The following is a 25136-nucleotide window of genomic DNA, read 5'->3' on the forward strand; positions in this document are numbered from 1 at the left end:
AGCGGATCATGAAATTCGAGTCAATAAATTAGCGGAAAAAACCTCCAAATAAAATTACATCCAAAACAATAAAAATCTAAGGTAAAAGAGCGCACTGTGCGCTTTAAACGTGTTTACTAAAACAGCGTATCGTTGCATTCATATACTGAATATATTATTCTGCGTTGTGATTTTTCAGGATCACTCCAAAATCAAACCTGACGTTTCAATCTCTACTACTAAGTCAGCGCACACTTGCTGAGGTTACGAAAGATGTGTGATAAGCGTTTGTATTGTGGGATATTAGTGGTAATGTGTGCTGTTTTGCCTCCCTAAATGCTAGTGTTGTCCAGCGGCTTCTACTGTCCCATCTATCATCTTCAGCGGTGAGCCAAGGATTCTGGGATAGAGGAGCCACGTACTGGGTTGTGATAATGAAAGGTCACAAAGGGGGTGGAGTGTTGAAATTGCTTTACTTTACAATGAAACATGCTCAGTCCGACCGGTGCCTTACCCGAGGAAAGCAGAGGTAGAATTTCAAATGGTCTCAGCCGCTGGTGTAATAGATTTGTTTTCAGCATTGTGTTGCAATGGAAGTCGCCAAACTCATTACACATTCACATGGATCTTTCCCTATGTGTTGTCACATTTTTGGGTATTTTTCGTAAGTAAAAAGGTTTTGTTATTGGATTTGCATTGATTTTTTGTATTGGTTGTATTTTATTCTTTTTTCCTGGGTCAAAAGACTTGGCTGTTAGGCTTTTGTAAAATCGTGCAGAAAATTGATTTAGTGCAATTCTGTTTGGTGCTCATGGCATTCACAATATATATATATTTATGTTTTCTTTTTTAAAAGTCAGAACTGTAATAGAGGTTTGCTGTTTCAAATTTGTTATTCACTTTCCAGCAAGAGACATGACATGCCATGAAAATGCACTTTTGTGGTCTTAAGGTACACAAAGTATATATTTAAGACAATAAAAAAAGCATTTTCTCTACAAAATCTGCTTTCGGTGTGTGATAGTGTTCCTATTGCAAGTATATAAAAACATACTCCTAAAAATGAATCGTAATGTATCGGTGCTCAGTGTTAAAAACTCATATTCAAAGACCAAAAAATATATATTTGGCATTTATTATACTTTATAATGAACTGATTCACATCTTGCTGAGAGGTAATTAATACAGGGAAATCTTGAATTAAAGATGTAAATCTTGACACTTTTGTGGGGTGGTGTTGGTGGTGGGGGGTAAGGGACAGCCGTCTCTAAGGCCTGAATTATTCTTGGCATAGACCAATTAACACCATGTATCTTATTTTATGTTCAGTTCAATTAAGACCCTTTACAGATATTAAGTTCTTTTTCTTCTTTATAGTTGGAGATTGTCAGGAACACAGATCAAAGGCAAACGCTGCGGTCCGTGCACCATAGGTAAATCTGCTTTGCATAAGAATCTGCATGTTGCTACAAAGGTTTTTATTCCATTTTGCATGAATTAAAAAGCAAGATGGGAGCAGAAATATGGGAGAGAGGCGACAAAGCAGTCTATTAATCTGCTCTCAAATCTCTCTATCTCTCTATATCTACTGCTCTGACAGCTGAGTACCTCGATAGCTGAAACCCCAGCAGACCCGCGACGGCTGTGGAGAACAGTTTCACTTTTTGTCATTCCACGATCGTTCCTTGCGCTTTATTTTGATTTGAAACCAAGCGAGTCATAGGGAGTGAGTGAATGAATGGACATAGGTATCATTTAAATGGATGGCATCATTCATTTCTAAATCTGCAGTGGCCAATGTAAACTAAATATAACCTTAATAATGGTTATGTTTTTAATAACCTGCATTATGGTTATATTTATTCCGCATTGGCCACTATAGATTTCAACTTTAATAATGCTCCATGGGCAGATGGATGATTTCTTGAAAAGAGCTCTTCTGCTGGCTGCTTAAGAATCATAGTTCCAATGATATGATATGGTCAACATATATCATAATCATATTGAGAGATGACATCTAGAGAGAGGCACAGCCTCAGGGTAGATAGATGCTTTCAGGGCAACATAATAACACAAACAACCTGTTTTTCAGCACCCCTAATTGATGCACTTTAATTGCATTAAGCAGTGAGATATCAATAAATCAATGGGCAAATGAACTGGGCAACTATGAGCAATGACTGTTTAGTGTTGCCCTGTATTATTCTATTGATGTTTCACTAACAGCCGTCCTTGAGATATTGAATGCTATTCAAGCCAAGCGCTGACATCATAATAGAAGGCAGCGATGAGCAGTCTGGCCATGTGGACACTCAGTCCCGGCAACATGTATTTCTCGTACTTGTATGCTTTGTAAACATGCTTTTGTTTTCCAATATGTACTTTTTAAGACTTTTATATGGATCATATAGGTAATTTTATATAAAATGTTTGCAAAACATGTCAGGTCACACTTTTGTTCATAGTTCTACTGTTCTGTCCATGATTGCCCCTTGCATAGAAAAATTGCATAGGAAATTGTAAATGTGTATTAAATCGGTTTCAGCTTTTTGGTCCAGTATACATTAACATATATACACTGGCAATTTGTCACAAAGAAGAACATTCACTGTATAGGATTTTACAGTATATATCTGTGACTATAAGGTTTTGGTCTAAATGTTTTTTTTTTCAAGCAGTGATATTGAATGTTGATTTGAACATTTTGTTCAAAACCATAATTTAAAATTGCTTTTGTTAATTTAACTTCCAAAGTACAATTCCATTATCATCTTATAATCTGTAATTGTAATAAGTAAAGCCAAAAAACATACTGGGATACACTAAGGGAAATAAATCGACAATATATTATGTAGAACGATTGAACAATCTTTAACTGTGCTGTAAGATAAGTTTTAACTGTGCTGTAAGATTTTGTTTTATTTCAGGTTGGCCAAATTTCATCTTTTTTACACGTGGTAAGGTTTTCATGTTTAAATGTAATTTTAAACATGTTTTAATTGCTATGTACAGTATCTTAAACATTTTATTTAAAACAATAGTTTGGTCATCTTTTACATTTTATTCATGAATTATTGTAATGGCCAATAGACCCCATATTGTTCCAACATGCCCTGCTATGGTTTTTTTTTATCTTTCTAGGCATTGACAGTGACTGTTAATGTATAGCTGTAGAAATTGACTTTGAAAAATAAACCTACCTTGAGTAACATTCACTGGACTAATAGGTGTGACAACTAGCCCTGATTTCACCTACTATATATAGCCTATATTTTACACAAGAACAAGAAACAAGCAATGACCCTGTCTAATGACTTTGACAGAGATGCTTTTGTTTGATATTAATGTAGAAACTACTGTTATCTGTAGAGATGCTACTTATCAGACTTTTCTTTTACCCAATATTTTAAGACTTTGTATGGTAAGTATTTTAACTAGGCTTTGATATTTTATGCAAGTTTATTTTTAAGCCTTTTCGGATGCACTTACAACCTTGTGTCGGTTTATGACTGACAATTGCCATATAATGTTCAAAGAAATTTTAAGGATACCAGGCTAATTCAAATATCAAAATATTTTGGCAGGTGCAATTTCTTTGTTGGTTTATTCTCATAACCTCGCTGTCTCAATGCATTATTAAGTAAAATCGTTTTAATACAGTGGAAACTCAGTATGCTGTTTGAAGCAATGAATAGCATGTGCTGCCATCTAGCGTATCATTTATGTAATAGAATTTCTATCGAGTGTGTACTGTACTAATCACTTATATTTTGACTAGCTGTTTCAGACATATTCCATGATATTTAAACAATAAACACACATTCTCAGATTGTAACATGTTAAGAGTAAAGATCTCTAGTTCTTGTGTAATCACTTTAACTTTGGCTTAAAACTATCTTAAAAAGCCTACATTGATCTGTGTTTATCTGTTGTGCAGTTTGAGAAAACGAACAAAGAACGGCAAAAACAAGCAAAAGATGTTGTAAATCAAGCATGCAAATAGGGGGATTTAATCAAATATCCTGTGAGCACTAACTCAGTGGGAATCAATCAGACTAGCTCCGGATGGCCCTCTTTTTCCCTGCTGTGAACAACGTGCTCTGTCAGTGATCAGCAATAACACAGACTAGGGATGTAATTTCAGAAGGAGGGCTCACACACTTTCAGACGTGCATTTACGTACATAAACTCTTGGATGCATGTAAACACATTTTTGCACAGTGTTTTGTGCATCCCATATGCAGACCATGGTTTTTAATACAGATTTGTGTAAAATCGGTAAATTACAAAGGTGCAGGTTTGCACAGGTGCCATTCAGTCACAAGAAAGGAAGTTATAGTTGCACAGATACACACTTTCTGAGTCTGTAATAAAATTGCTTTACACTAGGGTCCACTAACAAAACTTAGGCCTCTTTTGTGAAAAAGCACAAATCAAACAAGTACTGTTACATGGCAAACCTCTGTACCGTAAACTGCAAAAGGGATACTTTCCTTACGAAAAATGTAAAAAAAATTGTAATCTCTCCATGTAGTCAGCCATATCTGTTGCCATGGCACCATGAAAGCGTTAACAGAACTGCTTGGGATGGATTGACTTGTAGCCTAATTATAAGAACTAGATGTTTACATCCCAGATGTCAAGACAGCATATCAGAGTAATGTGAAAGTAATGTGAATTAGACAGAAAACGTTTTCATGAGATCATGTGATCAGAGTGATGTGAAGTGTGTGCCAGTGTCGCTTGGCAGACGTGGGGCCTCTGCAGCTTCACCATGAGCCCTTTTTGGCCAATATGAATATTTTGGTTATTGTTTAATGGTGATGTTCCACTGATAATGCATCATTTGAGGACACGCGTCTAGAATTACATATGGGTAAATTTTGAAACATGGTGCAATTCTGAAATTTTGTCATATTAGTGCTGTTCACAAATTAGGATGCTGCTGTAGCCAAAGGAGGCATGTTTTGGCAAAGATAAAGAGTATGTTGTCTCATTTGGAAGATCAGGCAGGCTGTCTTTGATAAGACTTTACTGTATTTTAATGCTCATTAAAAATAAGTTTCAATGTGTTCTCATTTAAACTAACAATTGCTCAAATTAAACGGTTATACTTTTAATATGCATAAAATTCATTCAGTAATGACCTTTTCAATGCATACTCTACCGTCAAAAAGCTGTGTGTAATGTATGATCATGTTTTTGAAGTCCTAAGCAACCCTCCTCATCTGTTCTATTGCAAATTTGAAGTGTAAACCATTGCATCAGTTTTTAGTCATTATAGGCCACTGTATGTTTCTGAGCTCTTCTCAAATTCTAAAGATCCTTTTAAATTTCACAATTCTGAGGTGAGATAAGTTCTTATGCCCTTGTCCGTCACATCAATGAGATGTTACACCACAATAAATGTAGCTGCCTAAGTATAATCTCACTGATAAACATGATAGGAGTTGTTAGACTGATTCTCTACGCAGTCAAATCCAATGCCTTCTAATCTTCGTCTGCTTTTTCTGAATTATTCAAACAGATCTTGAAGCAACAGCGGCGTCTCGACAGCGAGCAAAGCTCCCTATGAGAGACCTTCAGATAATGTGAAATGAATGATGAAATTCTGGGAGACGAAATGAAAGACTGATGTGGTGTGTGTTCAAAGGTGGGGCCCGGGTCCCCAAGTCTCTAGGGGTTCAACGTGCCTCTTTTACATTTATTAACCAGTGATGAAAATGTTGTAATATCTTTGGCAAAATTAACCAAAACCAATTTCATGCAAGAGGCGTGTGAGCACGTCAGGGAAAGAAACAGCCATTGACCAACCAGACATCAGCAGCATTGGGGGGAACTTTTCTTCTCATGTTCGAGGAAAAAAGAAAAACCTAGATTGAAATCTTAAGTCAATTAATAGATGAAACACATTTTTGTAAAATAGGTTACTCATTTTTGTAGGACCCTTTAGGAGGCAATTTAGTTAATGCATGAAATAATTCACGCCATGATGTAATGTCCATTCTGTTTTATCTTAAAAGGAAACAGGCTTATCTGCCTTTAAATACAGTTAATAGCACATGAACAAACAAATAGCCTTAAATGCTGTTCTTTAATATTGATGACGATACTTGACCTGGGAACTTTAATGTGATTAAATAAAGCAATAAAATTAATATGCACATAATTATGTTTGTGTTATGTTTGAACCTCACGTTTAAACAAATAAAACTTCTCTGTGAACTCAACATTGAAATTTCAGTGCAATATTCACGCACCATGATTACAAAACACAATCATTGCTCAAACACATGGACAAAGATTTGCAATCTTGCCTTGGTGTTTAAGGCTGAACAACTAATAAAAGATTCCAAATCTGATGTTCTCAATGTATTAAGGTAGAACTTTCTTGTGTATTCTGGTGAAGTATGACCCCTACAGGTCATACACCAGGTCATACAGTACAATGTTTCCCTGCTCTATCATGCTGCAATATACAATATCAGCCATTTACTAACTATTGAGGCAAATAGAAAATAATGGCATTTGTATGTTGCATTATCACTTTTTTATTATTATACTGAACAATGAAAGTTGCTTGCATACTGCTAACATTAATACCCCCATGAATTTTCAAAGGCAAGAACTTTGTCCCTTTTCTCAAATTAAGAATGCAAACTGAGAGCAATTGAAATGTATTTTGAAATCAGTTCCTCTTGCCAAGCATTGATTTAAAATGTGAATTACAAATCTAAATGCCTGAATAAAGAGAGCGTTCTGTGGTGCTTTTTTTTTAAATCATAAAATACTGGGTGAAATAAATATGAAAGGATTTCAGAGTGTAGCCTACTGTAAATTACATGGTTGTCTGTGCTTTCTTAAGCACAATGTTATCACAGCAGTAGCCTAGTTTAAACAATCTAAACTATAAATAACTGACTAACATGAAGTTTCTTTCTGTTACATAATTTAAAAACAAAACAGAGTGTCATTTACTAGCAGAAATATAACCACATACAATTTTGACGATGTTTTTATATACATAACCTAGCATTTGGTTATTCAAAACAATGTTTCTGCAATTACTAATAGCAATTTTTCACCCTTTGACAGGCGTCTTTGATAACAACGATTCATTTAGGAGTCTAACAAGACGTTCGATTCACCAAATGACTCGTCTAGTTCAACTCTGGTACGGCAACTTAAACGAAATTGAATCCATAGTTCTTGTGAGTCAATTCGTTTGTGGTTCATTAAAAGAACTGCTTAAAAAGATTCAGTCGGTTCGCGTAAGGCGCTATAAACTCTCGCGAGAATTCTTTTCCCGGTGAGCTCAGGAGACGAGAGTTTGATTCAAAGTGTACTACTTCATCTGAATGAACGATTAAAACTCAAAACACATCTCAGTAACTACAGGTAGAGTAATGATACGTAGTTTCCTTTCATTTTTATATACTTTATATACTTAATTTATGAAATACTAACGATGTTTACAAGGGCTGTATCCGTTGTCTGCGTGCACTTAGTGAGTTAGCAACAACAGCAAAGCTGCTCATATCGCTCTCGTTTCAACAAAAACACGTTTATGAACCCATACGTTAACGTTACTTGTTTGAGTTTTGGGTGAAATTGGGAGAAAAATAAAGTTGACTATATATCTGCAGAGTGTTTCTTGATTTTAGAGTAAGGTTACGTGGTGGGATGTGGCATGTTCATGTTTACCACGGTAACCATAGTGTACGACAGAAAACCGTCTGCTGTCATAATATGCGACATTTATAAAACACTTTAAGAGGCATTCGATATCTTTCAACTTATTTTATTGATGATAGTGGAGGCAAGTTAATGGAGTTTATTGTAGTTTACTGTAACTGTTATTTTTGGAAGCTGGTCAAGTTACTATATTTCATTTTTTTGTAGCATAGGCTAACTTAGTTTATAAAAATGCAAACAAAAACAGCTAGCTGTTTATGTTCTGTCTGAGAAGATTAAATTAAATTTAACACCACACTAACCTCAGGCACAATACCCGTTTCTTTGTTTATTTGTATAGTGTTGCCTAAAAAGTAGACTAAAATGTAAGTTTTTACATGTCATTTACTTAATGTTTAGCTACCTTTGGCACAAAGTTTAATTTTCCTCTTTTCCACTTTAGGTTGTTTTAGAGGGAACCGTGCCCGGATGCAGCAAGTCAGAAATGGCATCACCACAAACACTTCAGCCAGTCCTGAAGATGAAGGTCGACGAGCTCTTCCTCTTTTGGTTGAGTGAGCCAAGCACTCAGGCAATGCTAAAAGACTACCTCACAAAGATCAAGAACGGAGATGAAATAGATCTGTGCCAGGAGGATTTCAAGAGCAGGAACACTCTGGTGTTAACAGAAAACAACAACTACCATGCATCAAAGATTAATGTGACGGAGAGAACGTGTGCGGCCCTTGGTGCACCGTGTAGCCCCCCCTCAGCCATGCTCCCTTCTGCAAGTGGCAGCAATAACAGAGCAGGACTCAATGCTCGGGCCCTACGCCGCTCTGTCAGCACTAAGAAGGTAAAGCACCTGTGCTCAGCACTGTTTATAATGCACCACACCACCCAAAATATAGCTGATCGTTGGTTTTTTAATCACGTTACAACTAGACTCATGCAAGCCTGGTCAGTCTAAAAAAATGCTCCACTTCATGTTCCACCTGCATTTGTGTAGTCAGATATGATTCCCTATCTTATCTTGAATCCCTCTGTTTACACTAGCAATGAGGACTGAACTGTCCATAACCCAGTTACTCTTATTTTATAATAGTTCTCTTTGGTGTGTTTGTGTTTAAATTAGCACTATGCCGTCTAAGTCCTCAATATAAACTGTTTGATACTATTACTGTATTTACAGTGAGTGTATATGAATCCACATTAAATGTAAAAGTAGTATTTGTGACATATATGCAAGCAGAGCATAGCGAGTAGTGTAGTAGTAGTGTAAGTAGGTCTTTCATAATATTCACGTCATCAATCATTATAGGGCTGGGGGATTAATCGAAAAGTAATCGAAACCGACATTAAAGGCGGAGTGTCCGATTTCTCTTAGCCGTTGTTGGTGTTCAAATCACCAAAACGACTCTCACTAAATCCTTGGTGTTTCGAGTCTGACGTCATCACGCAACAGTGCGCAACAGTGTTTTTAGGCGATTTTAACAATCAAAGGTAGTTTAGATGGTCAGAGTAAGGTTAGGGTTAGGGTGTGGGTTAGGGTAAAGGTTTCATAAGACTTGAAACACCAAGGATTTAGTCAAAACCAACAAGCCACGCCCACGGATCTGACTCGAAACACCAAGGATTTAGTGAGAGCCCACCAAAACAAACACACCCCAACCCCATCTTTCGCCTAATGTCCGTCCTGTGCACTGTGCACCTTACTGCTGATTGGCTACTAGTTTGTTTTGGTACTCGGCCCGACTCATTTGTCTAAAGCGTAATTCGGAAATCGGTTACTGAAGTAATTTTTCAATGTCGGTTATTTTGATTACTTTCCCTTTAATATCCATGTCGACGCATGCCGCTATCCCTCACTTTTTTCTTATCAGGGCAAAAGAGACTTAAAATATTCGATTTATTTTGGGCATACACATATATGTAAGACATTATTAGAAACTGTAAGTTGTCTACTTTTACGTGTGTACGCTTACAATAGCATCAAAGCGTTGTTATTTTGTAAAATAAAGAAAATTAAGAGGGCGCGTTATCAGCCGTCTCCACTCAAACTTGTGATATACTTATCACACAAACTAGAAACGTATGTCTAAAGAAAGCTTAAAATGTCTTCTTTTAAATGACCCGATTCAAATGGAAATCACATATTCTGTGTTTATGTAATATGCGTGAAAGACAAGTACAGTTGATACGAGACATTCTTCCAGGTCTGCTCCCGTTTAGTAATCACAAGACTTTTAGTCCAAAAATGTGCATATTGTGAGAAATATAGATATACTGAAACACGTTTACTTCATATTTCTTTAGACAGACTGATGAGTTTTAAGCTCCGTTCAACTATTAAAAACTCCGTCTGTTTCTTTCACGTGACAGCTCTTATGACGGCAGGACTGGTGTCTCCAGGCAGGGTCCTAAAGTACACCCGATTTCTCACGACACATAGAGGTCTGCACGGGCTTTAAACGAAAGCCCGAACCCGGCCCGTACCCGAGATTGTTTAACCCGACCCGACCATTACAGTTACATTTTAAGCCCGAACCCGAAGTGCGTTTAACAGCAAGCTTTGTTGAAAGGTGCTGCATTTTATGATTGCTTGTGATGATAATTAAACAAATAGCTACATGTAGGCAAACACAGTTTCATCAAGGCACGGCGGCCCCCTCAGCAGTGAACACACAAGAAAAAATAAGAAATAGCACAGACTTAACCAATAACGAAACTTTGCTGTGGGTGAACAGGTGTAAAAGTCAAAAATCATTTTTGAACCCTCTGGAACTGTTGGTTTAAGCATCGTCCTCCTCTGATTAAAAGTTAGCCCAGCTGTACTGAAGTTTCTCTCGCTGCTCCTGCTAACGTTACTTGCAGGGATGCTGAGGATACTACGGGCCAGTCTTGACAGTAATGACAAGATCATAATTCTTCCAGAGTGCAGCTTTCCCTGCATCATTTAGAACTGTAATACGTTTTCCATCGCTAATATTTTGCTTTATTGCACTCCTCTTACCATCACCTGCTGTGTTGTGACAACGAGGACAAGAGCGGGAGCACGTGCGCAGAACAGTTTACGCGAAAAGTGTGTGTTTTCTCTTGTGTTTTTTGTGGTCACAACGCAGCAAGCACACGCCACGGCACGCAAATTTGTTTGTATATAGCCTATATATTATTTTTTTTAGTTACAATCCCGAACCCGAGGCTATTCCTTAAACATTAACCCGAACCCGACCCGAGTGCCGACCCGAGGGTTGCAGACCTCTAACGACACATGCAGACAGATGATTTGCTGATTTGTGTTGCGTTTGTTCTCCTGTCTTCAGTGGCAAAGGAAATGTTTCCGAAAAATAACACAAAGATGTCTATTATTCTAAATGTTCAATAAATAACCATAATACTTTGTATTTTCTTTGATTATCTAAAAATAACATTAGATAAGAAATGTTTCATTAGAAAAAATACCCCACCTTTAGTTGGGCATATTTACACTACAAACCTTGTCAGTGATCTACGCGGGCAAAAAACAAGGAAAAATAAACAAAAACAAAATAATCGTTCAATAATCGTAATCGAGAGAAAATGTTCAATTAATCGAAAATTTTATTTTAGGCCAAATCGCCCAGCCCTAAATCATTATATGCCCTTCATGTGGGTTTTGTGTACACTATGAATCAAAAACAAATGTTTAATGTGTCATAGGGCAGTCCACAAACACTTCAGCACTTTTCAGTTAATTGTACATTCAGAATCCACTTATATCCTGTTTAGTTGAAAATATGAGACTTTATCGGTAGCAGCTAAGGAGGTCAGTTTTATTAACAATTGTACTACTGTACCTGGTTTTGCCACCAGAGGATGCTGCTGAATAGCTTTGGTTGCTTCTGGTCAGTTCTGTTCTGGTCAGTTCTGTTCTGGTCAGATGAGCTTTGGTCTTTTGTGTAAAGAAATATCCTTCATGTGTTCCTAGCCAGAGGTAGTTGAATCTGAATGCTGTCAATCCCTGGAATGGTAACGACTCTGTCATGGTATGATGTCCAGTGATGCCAGCGGACTTTGCTGCTAGTGTTTCTGTGGCTCCTGAGGCCTATGAGTTGGATTGTGCAGGCATGTTTTAAATTGTAGCCTCCACTCCTCCTGTCAGTACCACATTATTGTGACACCAATAAGAAAGATGGTACGAAAAAAAATTATAGTGATGCACTTCTGGAAATGTCAAGATTATGAGATATATTACTGCATCAAAATGCAAGAAGTGCCTGTAATGTGGGAAAAGCACTATAGATCTAAATCTGTTCAAAGTTTAGGGAAGGTAGGATTATATTGAAATCTAAAAACCAAAAACAGAATAGAACACACATCATAGATTTTTCCCTCCTTATATCTTGAAGGATTACAAATAATGATCCATTTTTCAGGCAAGACATCTGTTTGCAGTGAATTTAAATCATGTGTAGGGACATTATCTGTCCGGTGTGATTCTTTACTGTAAAATGCTAAGCAGATGTGTGGAGGCTTTGATTTCTATGTCCAGTTATTCTCAGATGCTTTGGTGATCCCCAAGCGCTTTTCAGAGGATGGAACAACTGTTGGATATTTTATATTTTCTGGCATGTACAATCAGCATGTGCCCACAACTTGTCACAATGTATTAAAGGGATTCTGATCCTGTATGTTCTATTTTAAGAGGCCTCAAGGAACTCTAGAACACAAACACATTCTTCTAAAGTATTAGATAAAAATTCAATTAACGTCATGCTGATGCTGTTAGGAACAACTGGTCCAACTTTGACACAGGACACAGATAAAGATAGCCTTGGTTCCCCTGTGCGGGAATTAACTACTGAGAATTTGGCTGCACTTCATAGGCAGTTTGCATATTTGCGTATGGTGTAATACAGTATGTATATGCTCTGTTAGATGCTGCTAATTGTCAACATTATTGTGAGTTTGTCACGTCTGGATCTGGTTGCAAGGCCAAAAGTAATTTTACAATTAAATGTGTTATGTTCAACCCTCTAGAACAGACGTTGATGGTGGTTAGTGAAAGGAGTGGGTTACATGCGTCAGACACATCTTTGGCCATTCCATTTTTTCTATATGTCGTGTTTTAATTGTGTGTCCTCCTGGCATTTGGGTGAAGTCTCATTCAGTTCTCTAACTGTCCATGCAGGAACTTGCCCAATGTATTAAATCCTAATCCTCTACAAATAGTGTTGAGCACTGTTGATGTCTCAGACTGAAAGTCACCGTCTACATTGTTGGCCCAAATGTTTTTTTTGTCACTCAAGTGCCACCCCACAGTAAGTGTATAGAGGGTATGCATTGACGTCACTTTCCCACGTGAACATGTCGGGACACTCTCCCCTGGGGAAATCACTGAGGAGAATAGGAGAAACAAAGAAACCTGGACTAAAACACGAAATGTTTTGCTGAAATTACAAGCAGCTGGATTCGATGGTGATCCGTACGACTTACAAAGGAATCAGGTGTTCCTAGACACTGAAACGTGTCGCGGAATTGTGTTTCCTGATATTGTAAGCAGTCATTTTGCTGAGTGTTTTGCCACCCACTGGGGTGTGCTCACGTGGTTAAGTGACGACACGTCCATACCCTCTATTTCTCCAGCAGTTTCAAATCCAGATACATGTTGCAAATCAGTTTTTTGTGCTCTGTGAAACTCATCTGCCTTGAAATCCCATTTTGTGGAAGAATAAAGAGAACTCTCTAGCACTTCATTTTGGCTCTCACACCCACATATTTTATTCAGCTGTGCATGAATTTAGTACTTGAAGCTTTTGTTTAAAAGTTTGTGAACTCTGTTTAACTCCTATAGCATGCCATCTGAACATTTATTAAATATTGTTTCTCCTCTCCAGCACTTAAATATGTGCTCGTTGGTTATCGCTCCCCATTTTTGCCTTGCCTGTCAGCTTCACTTCAACCAGTTGGCCCTACTGACTGGACACAGAGCTTTGTTTGTAAATTGGCACTTTCGGCCCAGACAGCTGCCATCTCTTGTTCGGGCAGAGCTTTTCCTCGTTCTGTTAGTACCAGTTCACTCTGACAGTGGAGCGATGTTTTTACACATAGCACACAGATTGAGCCAAACAGAGGGGAAAATCTTGTTGGGGAGAAACTTTCTGATAAATCCGAGTGGCAAACAAAAATATTGATAAGTTCACTAGTGAGTTTACTTTGGCCCTTTGATTTTCCGTATTTCTGTAATGCACTAATGGGTGAGGACAACACGTGCAGTTAGTGAGGAAATTAAGCTTATCAAATGTGTGCAGTATCCTGCCATTGTACAACAACAGGAACTGTGTTGAGTGGAAGAATGTGAACTTGATGATCTGACTTTTAAAATTACTTGTTTAAGCCAGGTGCGGCTTTATTTTTGCACTACCTTGTTTGGTAGAGACACTGCCTCCAAATCTTTTGCTGCATTATCTCTTATTTTTATAGCAGGTCAGATGTCACTAAATTGCGTCTGTTAATTCAGTTTGTTTTCATAACTGCGGTGGGCACGGGTAAGGGGTTTTCAGATGCACGGTGCCCAGACTGTGCTTTTTTTTGGATCTGCGCAGTATGAAGGTATTGATGTAATTGCTGTCAGTCTGGGAGCAGATGTTTGCTAAAGGACTAAATATACATTTGTTACGTGGGGTTGCCCAAACGGAGCATGTTAGGTCTTTTAATAGTCCTCGACTGTTTTAGCCATCATTCTTTGAATTCAACGCTTCCCCACTGTACTACTGACTAGGGTCTGTCATCTATAATAAGCTGTGGAATGGCTGGAAGCTGTAGCCTTGGAAAGCAAAATAAACAAAGCCCATGGGCGGCAATACATGTCGTTTTTTCCGCACCTCATTCAGACCTTGTGGTCTGTGTTTTTGCCGACCAGAGCACTAGGGGAGATGATTTGGATGAGACATCATTGGTTTGCTTTTGTTTATGCTTCCAGTCCAAACTGATTGGCTTTGGTTTAGACCACCACTGTGATTGGTTATACTGTATACATATTTTTACAATTATTGTGTAACATGCCAGTGTTGCTCTGTATATCTTCTGTATCCCACAGTGGTCCACCAGAACAGGTTTGTGTCTTTACAAAACCTCTATGAGAGCTGTGGAATGCACACTGAAAAGGGCAGATCCACACCCCCTCTGACCGTCACATCCCCCCACCTCTAGCACTCTCACACAGACACCCTCGTCCTATCTCCCCAGTGACTTTTCAGGATAGGACCGAGTGACCTCTGCCAGCCAATATTGGATGCATGGAGCAGCAGGCAGGGCTGCAACTTGGGCTACTGCGAGGCTAAGGAGAGCAGCTGCCACTCACTGGCGCTTCGATACAGACAGGCAGAGGAGTGTCCTCACGAAGCGAGATTATCCTGACCCTGGGCTGAATACTGTCCGTCACACTGGCTCCATTAGCTGGCAGCAGCATGAGAATGAAGGAGATCTCTTTACGGCAGGACCCTGATCTGAGGAAGGAGTTGGCGCTGCTGGCCCGCGGCTGCGATTTTGTGCTGCCCTCTCGCTTTAAAAAGAGGCTCAAAGCTTTCCAACAAGGACAGGCAGGTTGTCTTAAAGTGTTCCGTGTGAAGCTGTCAGACTGCTCCCGTTTGCTTATTGGTGTATGATGTCACACTCTGAAGTGAGGTTTTGCAGTTATTAGCCGTTGCGTTGAGCAAGATTGTCTCTTGTTTTGTGTTGCGTTTGAGGATTAAGCGTTTGCAGGTTTTAGAAGCATCCAAATGTTTATTATTACGCAGCAGCAGCATCTGTCAGCCCTGTGTTGGAGGTCGATGATGGCCATTCCCTTTTATAGACATGGCTGACACTGGCTAGCGAAGGCAAGATTAAACGTGTTCATCTCCCACACTGAGTAGAATCCCTCCATGCCACATCAAAGAGAGTTTTTGTAAATGCACATCTTCCATACAAGGCCTTATAAAGTTGTGGGTTTTAAAGGTCAAATCTCTTAGAAATTTGTGTCGTTTATGTGCAATTACTGATAGGCCACAGTTTATAACCTGCACTTAGCATTGCTTTGATACACAAACTTAGTCCCGAAATAAATCCCCAAATGTTTTTTAGGAAGCTGTGATTTAATCAGCAGGAATACTGCTTTGAAATGATATCGTTGGGAGATTAAAGTCTGGTTAAATAATGTCTTCCTCAGTGGAGTGTAACAGTTGCATCCTAGGGCAAAACATAGATTATTTTTTAACAAATTAATGTGTAAACTGAAATAGTATTTGTAGAAGCCACAAGTCTGTGAATGTGATTTTAAGTATTTTTTTTATTTCTGTAAAAAATAAACTATAAAATGCTCACATTTCTATAGGATGCTCCACCAACCAGACTTACTGTACTGTAAATGTGAACTGTATTGCAGCTGAAGTGGACTATCTAGGGACAGTGTAAAGTTATTTTTCAGTTTGACCACATTATATAAAACTCTGGTAGAAGGAAAAACGTTCTTATATGTAAACACCCTTGACGACAAACTCTTATTGAAAGCAAAGAATAAGGAAAATGACTTTAACTGCAAAAACTACAAACTATCAAGCTGCAAGCTACTTTTAGCCCTTATGCATGCAACAGCAATACGCAGTGTTTAAGTTTACGGTTTAAGTTGCAATGTTTTTCACCGAGACGTGCAGTCTTGTAATGATGTTTATGAATATCTACTATCGTTTTGCAGTGTAGGTTAGTTCCCCTTGGGGGATCCTTGTCAAATCTTCAAGGTCTGCCAGCTCTCCGAGGATTAAACGGTAGTACAGAGAAGGTCGAGGTTGCTAAAGTCTACATGTTAATGTGTTTGTCTTAAACCGAATAGCTAGTTGGATCTTGTTGAGTGTGACGTTGCTTATTTCAGAGATTGGGTTCTGATGGTTTTTCCTGTGTGGACGTTCTAGGGGGTCAAGATCTTCACAGCTGCAGCCTGACACTTAAATAGTTGAGGTTTTATGTTACAGTGGGAAACTGAGCCTTTGGAAAATCGGTAATAAGAGGAATATAACCACAAGTGTTTGGGTATGATGTATTTTCTGTAGTCATTTAGAATGTTTTGACATGGTATGCTTTTTTAAAAATAGGCTTTATTTTGGACTTGATGTGTCAAGTTGTCTTAGGATGATAACCACTCTTGTAGAAATTTACTGTTATGCTTGTAATGTTTTTGCAGTTTCTTTCGTGAATGTTTTAGTAAGGTGTCATCAGACAGATTGATCACAAACTAGTATGTTTAAAGTCTTTTATATAGATAAATATAGATTTGAGATTTTTTCCCTTTTCTAAATATTTGTATGTATTTATTTATTGCGTGTGTACTTTATTGATTGTTCTTGCCATTTGAATAGTGTTTCAAAATGCCCATGCCTTCGCCATGAGGTCAAATGTAAACACATACAGTACAAGGCCTTTAACCTGCTTATTTATGTCTCTTTGTTTGTCTATCCGTTATCTAACCCTTAGTTTAACCCCCAGTCTTAAAACATTTAAAGTACTGTACATAAAGCTTAGACAACTTTCAATACTTCTTAAATGTGTAACCAAACCAGTCTTTTTTGTGTTGTTGATCCACAGTTAATCTGTTCTGAACGGAAATGTTTGAAATAATATACAGTATATCATGATATCAGTACCCATGCTGCGTGAACTATTAAAAGAGCTAGTACGATATTAGTTAACCCTTCTATGTGAACAGGCTGGTTCCAACAGTTATTAGTATTTTCCCCCCACACTAACACTATTCCATTTTCCCACTGTCTTGGGTCCATCATATAATGTAAGGGTCCAAAAAATGGGCATCTGTCAGAATTGTTCTCAGTTGGGCATCATGGGACCATATGTCCTAATTATGCCGTCACCCTGAAACGATAATTGTGGTGCCGTTTTCAAAGCACCCATGCATCGCTCACATGTAGTGCTGGCAAATGTAAACTGCATTCTCAGTCTTGTGGCTAACTGTTGTTATTTCTGTCTGTTTCAGCAAGCGCAGGCTAAGAGAGAGGAGCCCGTTACACCAGCCTTAAGTGAAAGCATTCCAAAGTTCTACTTTCCTCGAGGACAGCCCCCGGCCAATATCAACATCGACAATCTCATTTCCAAGATCGAGAAAATATTTTCCCAGTTCCCTGATGAAAGAGTCACTATTAAAGACATGGGTCTAGTCGCCAAGGTAAGTGTGGTTTGTAGCGTGCCACCTTTACCCGCCTACCAAATTGTTAATTTGTGTAATTTACTTTTGTAAGATTGAGGGTTTGACTTTTCATGTAGTTGATGGGAAAAATATTACCACTGTTTATATGTTGAAAGACGTATCCTGAGGAGAATCTGTCTAGGTAAGCCACGGGATTCAGAACTTTAAACAGAATGGTTTATAAACACAACCATTGCCAATTTAGCCCAATTTATAGTTCCTAGAGCACACGTGAAAGATGTAGTCAGAATATCCAAACACTTCGAAATCTCAGAATATGTTGAATTGCTCTTTTGTTGTTTGCGAGAGAATGGTCAAGTGCTTAAAGTGCTTGATTTCCCCCCCTTTTTTTTTACTTAAAGGGGCGTATCATGAATCCGTGTGCCATGAAAGCCTAATCTAACACTCACTTCCTAGTCCTGAAATATATTAAATTCATTAGAAACATCAACAACAACGATTAAAACATCAGAATCACGGCCCTTTAACATAATGTCAACATTAAAAAAGAATGGCATTTATTTCGTTTTGTTTTCCCCCTTGTAAGACCTGGTCATTTTCTAAAATAATTGCTGTTGTTGAAGTTTTATTAGCATTGCAAGTGAACAGAGTTTTGTTTAGTGATTTGACCCTGTTAATGTGTGTCTCTTTATTAAAATAAGTGCTAATGCTGTATATCTGACAATTTGAATGTATTTTGACACCCTAAGTACGCAAGAACAGTGCATGCTACGAAAAAATCGGTCCGCTACGAATAAATTTAATAGTGTAGCACGCGTGCAATACAGTTTGGCAGGTGCATTAGACAGAGCCGCTTGTTTGTGTGAAGTGCATTTGTCGTTGTGCTTGTTCGTGTATGAGGTTAACTAATGGTGCACCACTTTATTTTTGTTTTAGTTTTTGCAAATAAAACTTGTTTTCCGGCTGCATCAAGTCCATTGATCTAGAACCATGCGATCTGCATGAATTGGGAAAACATGGAAGGAATTACGAAAGTGGAATTCTACTATTTAAATATAGACACGCAGAACAAGCAGAAGACATGAGTGAATGAGTTGCACACTTTAGTGTCACAAGCGTGACACTTGTGGATTTGTCTGTATCTTACTATACGTGGACATGAACTTCAGAGTTGTTCTAAGTTTATTTTACGAGCATTTCACTGTTTGAGTGAAGTTACTGTCAACCACACTGAAACTCAAGCATCTGCGCGACGATCCGCCAAAATAAAAGTCTGCTAAATTTGAACCAGTTGATAAAATAATAAACTTGTAGTAAACACTACAAGTAAAAACACTAGTATACTTTAATATTTACTATAGTAAGGTTCAAATATACTATAGTACACAACAATTTTACTGCAGTTTACTGTAGGAAAGGCTATAGTATACAGTATTTTTTATGGACAAATGTATTTACTACTGTATAGTAAAGCATTGAAAATAAAGAACTCAGAAAAATTTAAAAGGAAAAACTAATTTGGTAAAAACTAAAAATTATATGGCCCTAATTTATCCATTTGTATGTTAATGTACTTTTTCAGTTACATTCAGTTATTTATGTGATGACCTGCACTTGTGTTTTTTTAAAGATGATAACAGACGAATACTTGTGCTACAACTGTTTGGCCTGTGCTGCAAAACTTTAAAACTCTGTAGCACCGGTGCTATGTGCAAAAAGTTAATGTACAGCACTGAATAACACAATCTGTGTGTAACGCTTTTGTATCACTGCAGGCCTGCGAGTGCCCACTCTATTGGAAAGCCCCATTGTTCCACGCTGCTGGAGGAGACAGGAGGGGACATGTGTCAGTTCACAAGTTTGTGGCAATGTGGAGAAAGTAAGACAATAGCTCTCTTCACAGTGGCCTCTTGCATTAATGTCTGCACAACATCCAGTGCATTTTAACAAGTGTGCATCGTCCCATCAAGAGTGCAGTGAGCAGTTTTGGTTGCATGATTATGTTGTACCGCATTACTGCTTGGTTTCAGGTGCCCATGTAAAGCGTCATGATCTCCGAGTGGCTCTCTTGAATATAGTCCTGCCTTTAAGTCATTATTCCACCATCTTTGTAATGTAGGTCATAAATGAGAGTGTAAATTACGAAGCCTCATTTGTAGATTCCATTGATCTGATGCTGCATATTTAAAGTGAGGGGTTTCGGAGATCATATTGTTTTTTGAAAGGGTGGAAGAAAGCCTGAAACCATCTGCTTCCTCTCCACAGAGTGCTTCTGACCTGTCATGATGATGCATCCAAATTTCTTCACCTTCTGGCCAAGCCTGGCTGCAATTATTTGGAACAAGAGGACTTTATTCCATTCCTGCAGGTACAGCGTGCTGGAACAGAGACCCACCACTGCGAACACAGACACACACACACCGCACAGGAGCATTAATAGTCTCGCCGTTTATTTGCATTGCATCCAGTGCTTTGTGCGAATGGAGAATTTAAAATGTTCTGCTAAATGTTATGGTTGCGCACAGAAGTGCAGTCATATGGACTACGCTTATTCTTTGAGTCCTTTTAAGTGAGCTGTGATTTGCTAAGCTGGTGATTGGCATGTCATTTATATTCACACTGGCGGGATTGGCCAAGCCGCCCGGGCGAGCAGTTGCACAGTAGAGGAGATGCGTTCTGGCATCCACAGTTTAATTTGTATTGTGTAGCTTTAGCGATTGTTTTGACCGTTTTGATGAATGAAAAAAGTATTGCTGTGGAGTAGATTGGCCTGTCCTTGCCCGCTCCTTTACAGCAGTGATTTATGTGTTTTTCTATTGTGTAATTTCACATGGGAATAGGTCAAGGAGCCCCTCGCCTAAAATAAGTCGCCGTCATTTTACCGCCTTCTATGCATGCACACAGATATTTGACTATGGAACATGAAAGAAATCCCGCTGCTTGTGAGCTGAAAATGTGTGCACATATGTATGCATGGAGTGACGCTGGATGAAACCGAGACAAAAGCTCAGTTTTGAATTTGGCCTTAAACTTCTAAGAACAAAGGCACAATTTTAATACCTTTAACATTTCCACACGTCTTGAAGTGCAAGTGGACACATTGAAATGATTCGCCTTTTCTCTGTAATCTAATCCAGAGCCTCTTTGCACACTAATGGATTGAACGTTTTCCTCCATAAGCTGTATATGTTATAATATGGTGACTTTCTTATATTGGTGTGTGAATCATTTTTAAAGCTTTTTTCTTAAGGACGTGGTGGATTCACACACAGGCCTGGCGTTTTTAAAGGAGGCTTCAGACTTTCATTCTCGCTACATTACCACAGTAAGGATGACTCACGGTTTTGCTTTTTCTTTAACCTTTAAAACATGTGAACTATGCAACGTTATTAGCATTATTTATGAATAAGAACTTGACATTGTTTTCCTGTGTGCCAACAGGTGGTCCAGAGGATATTTTATAATGTAAACCGCTCATGGACAGGAAAAATAACATGTTCAGAACTCAGGAGAAGTAGTTTTCTTCAGGTAAATACGTTACAAGCATCACTTATATTTTTAAAATCAGTGCTTCATTACTTAGTGCTTTATTTCTGGTGTAAAATCTGAAAATTCCCATTAGAATGTGGCATTGCTTGAAGAAGATGAAGAGATTAACCAGCTGACAGAGTTCTTCTCTTACGAACATTTCTACGTCATCTACTGTAAATTCTGGGAGCTGGACACAGACCACGACTTGTACATAGACCAGAGGGACCTAGCCCGACATAATGACCAAGGTATGTCCCCTTAACCCATTGTGTGACATTGGTATAGATCTGAATGGCTATGGATGCAATAGAAAAAGAAATAAGACATTGTTATTTAATTGTATTACATTGATCTAAAGTGGTCTATTCTGTGCAGAAAATGTGTACTACACACTTCATGTCAGCAAAGCCTCTGTGGCATGCATTGTAAAACAAAAATGGTATTTAAAGCTGGGAGTGAAGTGAAATCCATCTCCTTCAGCAGCACTTCATTGCACATGTTTCTGTTTGGTGCAGTATGAGTTTAGTGAATTGAGTGAAGTTTTAATATCAATTTCCTCTAGCATGACGGCATGTCTGGCACCGCTATAGTTTTATCTCCTCTCTGGCTGTTTAATAATCACTGTCTTTTTACAATGATAAAATGGGAGCATTAAATTGCTGTCTTGCTGTTGCTATTTATGTGATTTACAACCTTTTGACAGCTTCTTTTTTCCATCTTCGAGCATTTGCTGTGTGTCATGTGATTTGTCTGCTCTCTTTGACAGCCATCTCCCACAGAATGATTGAGAGAATATTTTCAGGAGCTGTAACCAGGTACAGTCTTTCATTTGCTATGGGGTTTTCTTTTAAAGCTTGTGTGTCATGAAACTGGTTGTTTTATATGTTCAGTGAGTGCTGTGGTTCATTTTATTCTGATTCTCAGGGACAGGAAGGTTCATAAAGAGGGCAAATTGAGCTATGCAGACTTTGTGTGGTTCCTTATATCTGAGGAGGACAAAAAAACTGAGACTAGGTAACTGATATCTACATAATCTTTTTTTTTGCGCATTTAATGGTTTTTGTTTCTTTAGTGTGTTCATCATTGGCTCGTGCTCGATTTGAGGGGTTGTGGTACTGATGCTGTCTGTTGTTGTCTGTGTAGCATAGTGTACTGGTTCCGCTGTATGGATCTGGATGGGGACGGGGTGCTGTCCATGTACGAACTGCAGTATTTCTACCACGAACAGTGTCAGAAGCTTGAGACTATGGGCATCGAGCCACTTCCATTTGAGGACTGCTTGTGCCAAATGTTAGACCTAGTTAAGCCAGAAATTCCAGGTATTTTAACCGATACAGTAAATAATTTGATTTGATGTGATTTACATGCTGATTTTGTAAAAACACTCAAACCTGCTGTACATCTTGAAGTGGTTTGTTGATTTTTAGGCATGCTGAGTTGTCACTTTTTGAACTGGATAAAGTTTTCTAACAGCACCTTTTACAAAGCGCTCTAATATCTCCTCAGGAAAGATCACCCTCAGAGACTTGAAGAGATGTAAACTTTCCCATATATTCTTTGACACATTATTTAACATTGAGAAATACCTGGACCATGAACAAAGGGATCCCTTGATGGCTGCAAGGGTAACGAATGGCTTTTTTCCCCCGTTTTCTCGTTTTATTGCCATTATGGTCATTTGGATGATGTAATAGCAATTCCGTTTGCATGTGCAGGATGCAGAGACAATGGGACAAGAGATTTCTGACTGGGAGAGATATGCTGCCGAGGAATACGATCACTTGGTGGCTGAAGAAACTACCAACGAGCAGTACAATGATGGGTAAGGCCACATTTCCCATGTACACATCCACCACATCTTTATTACTGTATGAGCTCTATAACATCACATGCAGCAAATCAGCAATTTCTTAGAGGAATATATCCAGTAGACTCTGGATGAGGCAAAATAGTCATTTGTGACCCTGGATTACAAAAGCACAAGAACATTTTTAGTAAAAGCCAAAAATACATTGTATGGGTCTAAATTATCAATTTTTCTTTTATGCCAAAAATCACTAGGATATTAATAAAGATCATGTTCCATGAAGATATTTTGTAAATTTCCTACCCTAAATATATAAAAACTTTATTTTTGTGAGTGGATGGTCTGCTAAAGTGCCTCTGATTAACAACATCAAAGGCAATTTTCTCAATATTTAATTTTTTTGCACCCTCAGATTCCAGAGTTTTAAACGGCTGTGTCTTCGCCAGATATTGTCCTAGCCTAACAAACATGCATCAAAAGAAAGCTTGTTTATTCAGCTTTCAGGTGATGTAAAATCTCAATTTCGAAAAATTGACCCAAAAGACTGGTTTTGTCGTCCAGGGTCACATTTGTTGCAGTGAGTCTTTGCACTGAGATCAGTGGTTAAAGGGCTGATGAGATATTATGTGATGGTTTTAGGATCAGCACAGATTTCTCATGGCGAGATGAGTAGTAAAGCACACAGGTAAGACACACTAGGTGCAGGGTGAGGTTCTTTCCATGTTCTTCTCACTTCTGTTCCTTGTGGGTTCACCTGGTCCCTGTGAAAATCTCACAATTATTTTCCAGTGATTCCTCCAAATGTAAATTCCTTGCCTGTTTTGTCCTACCCTGTTTTTGGACATGTAAGCTTATGTTATGCTTCGATTTGAGAGTGTAGAGCGACTCCATTGTCATTTTTGGTTGTATCATAACAGACTTCACTGATGGATCTCTCATTAGGTTTATCCTTAATGTTCTTCACCGGGAAATTGTCAAACATGATTTATTTTTTAGAAATAGGTTTTGCGCCCTCTACAGAAGCATGTCATTATTTATACTTGCTGTTTTTGTTTTATTCTTTCACTCTGTATTATAGCAGGCGTAGTCTTCATAGCTATGACTGTGTTAACAATTTTTCCCTCCCTTTTCAGCTATGAAAATCTTCTCGACCCAGTTGACCACATTTCATGTGCTTTTGACCTACGTAATGAGAAGAGACCTCTGTTTGAGATCCCCAGTCCTCACTGTAACCTGGACCTGGATGAATATGAATACGAGGACGATTTTGAATGACGGCCCCTGAAAACACCATCTGGTAGGATGTAGAACAGTAAATGGACCGATCCTGTTCTCACAGTTATGCCTGGTTAGCAAACCAATGTTTGAGAGCTTATAGAATGTGTCCCACCCTATAAATGCCAAGCCATAAACCAGCATTCTGGGGACTCCTGCCTGTGTTTAGCAAGATGTTTGCTAGCAGGCAGTATATTTGTCAGTCTGACATCTGTGTACAACCAGGTTTCTAGAAGATGCACTATAGGTTTCAAGTAACTACATTGGACTTCAAAGTACACTTGAAATGTTGAATGTGCACTGTTTTTATATATAGTTTTTACACTTCAGATTGGCTAATCAGACATTCCAGAGATTAACCAAAATGATTTCAGTCCAACAGCTTGATTTCATGGGTGTCTTATTTCTCATGGACCTCTGTCTACATGCCTTATTTATTTGAGTCACGCATATGAAATAATGCAATAATCAGACTCTGACATTTTACTGTCTGTGTGAGAGGTGTTTCTAAATTATAATGTATTTATCAATGTACATATTTATGTTGTGCCTGACTCTTGTTTGTTCAGAACTTTTAGGCTCAGTCAGCTAAATGTTTTCAACAAATTATGTTTGTACTATTTCTATAGAAGTGCTTCTTAACAGTGTACTTTTATTGTAAAAATGAACTGTTTTCCTTTTGTCTTAAGTTTAATA

General features: G+C 38.3%; 1 protein-coding gene and 1 long non-coding RNA gene across 4 annotated transcripts; both read left to right on the forward strand.

Annotated features, from left to right (window-relative positions):
* Positions 1–501: 501 nt before the first annotated feature.
* On the forward strand, positions 502–1768 carry LOC130556115 (uncharacterized). Its single transcript, XR_008963183.1, has 3 exons — positions 502–643; positions 1357–1412; positions 1580–1768. It is a non-coding gene; the product is annotated as an uncharacterized LOC130556115 (long non-coding RNA).
* A 5518-nt stretch (positions 1769–7286) lies between these two features.
* Positions 7287–25133, forward strand: ppp2r3b (protein phosphatase 2, regulatory subunit B'', beta). Of its 3 annotated transcripts, XM_057336536.1 has the most exons (14): positions 7287–7377; positions 8117–8509; positions 17657–17845; positions 19603–19706; positions 20093–20195; positions 21078–21152; positions 21269–21355; positions 21450–21606; positions 22125–22173; positions 22283–22372; positions 22502–22677; positions 22865–22983; positions 23074–23180; positions 24299–25133. In XM_057336536.1, exons 2-14 carry the CDS (start codon positions 8159–8161, stop codon positions 24438–24440), a joined length of 1749 nt encoding a protein of 582 aa, XP_057192519.1. In that variant the 5' UTR covers positions 7287–7377; positions 8117–8158; the 3' UTR covers positions 24441–25133. The 3 variants fall into 3 exon arrangements, with proteins under 3 accessions (XP_057192519.1, XP_057192520.1, XP_057192521.1); XM_057336537.1 differs by lacking the exons at positions 7287–7377; positions 8117–8509 and adding an exon at positions 14753–15237 and having other exon boundaries at positions 17661–17845; XM_057336538.1 differs by lacking the exons at positions 7287–7377; positions 8117–8509 and adding an exon at positions 16584–16698 and having other exon boundaries at positions 24299–25120.
* The last annotated feature ends 3 nt before the right edge of the window (positions 25134–25136 follow it).

This window comes from Triplophysa rosa, linkage group LG6 (genome assembly GCF_024868665.1).
Source record: "Triplophysa rosa linkage group LG6, Trosa_1v2, whole genome shotgun sequence".
NCBI lineage: Eukaryota > Metazoa > Chordata > Actinopteri > Cypriniformes > Nemacheilidae > Triplophysa > Triplophysa rosa.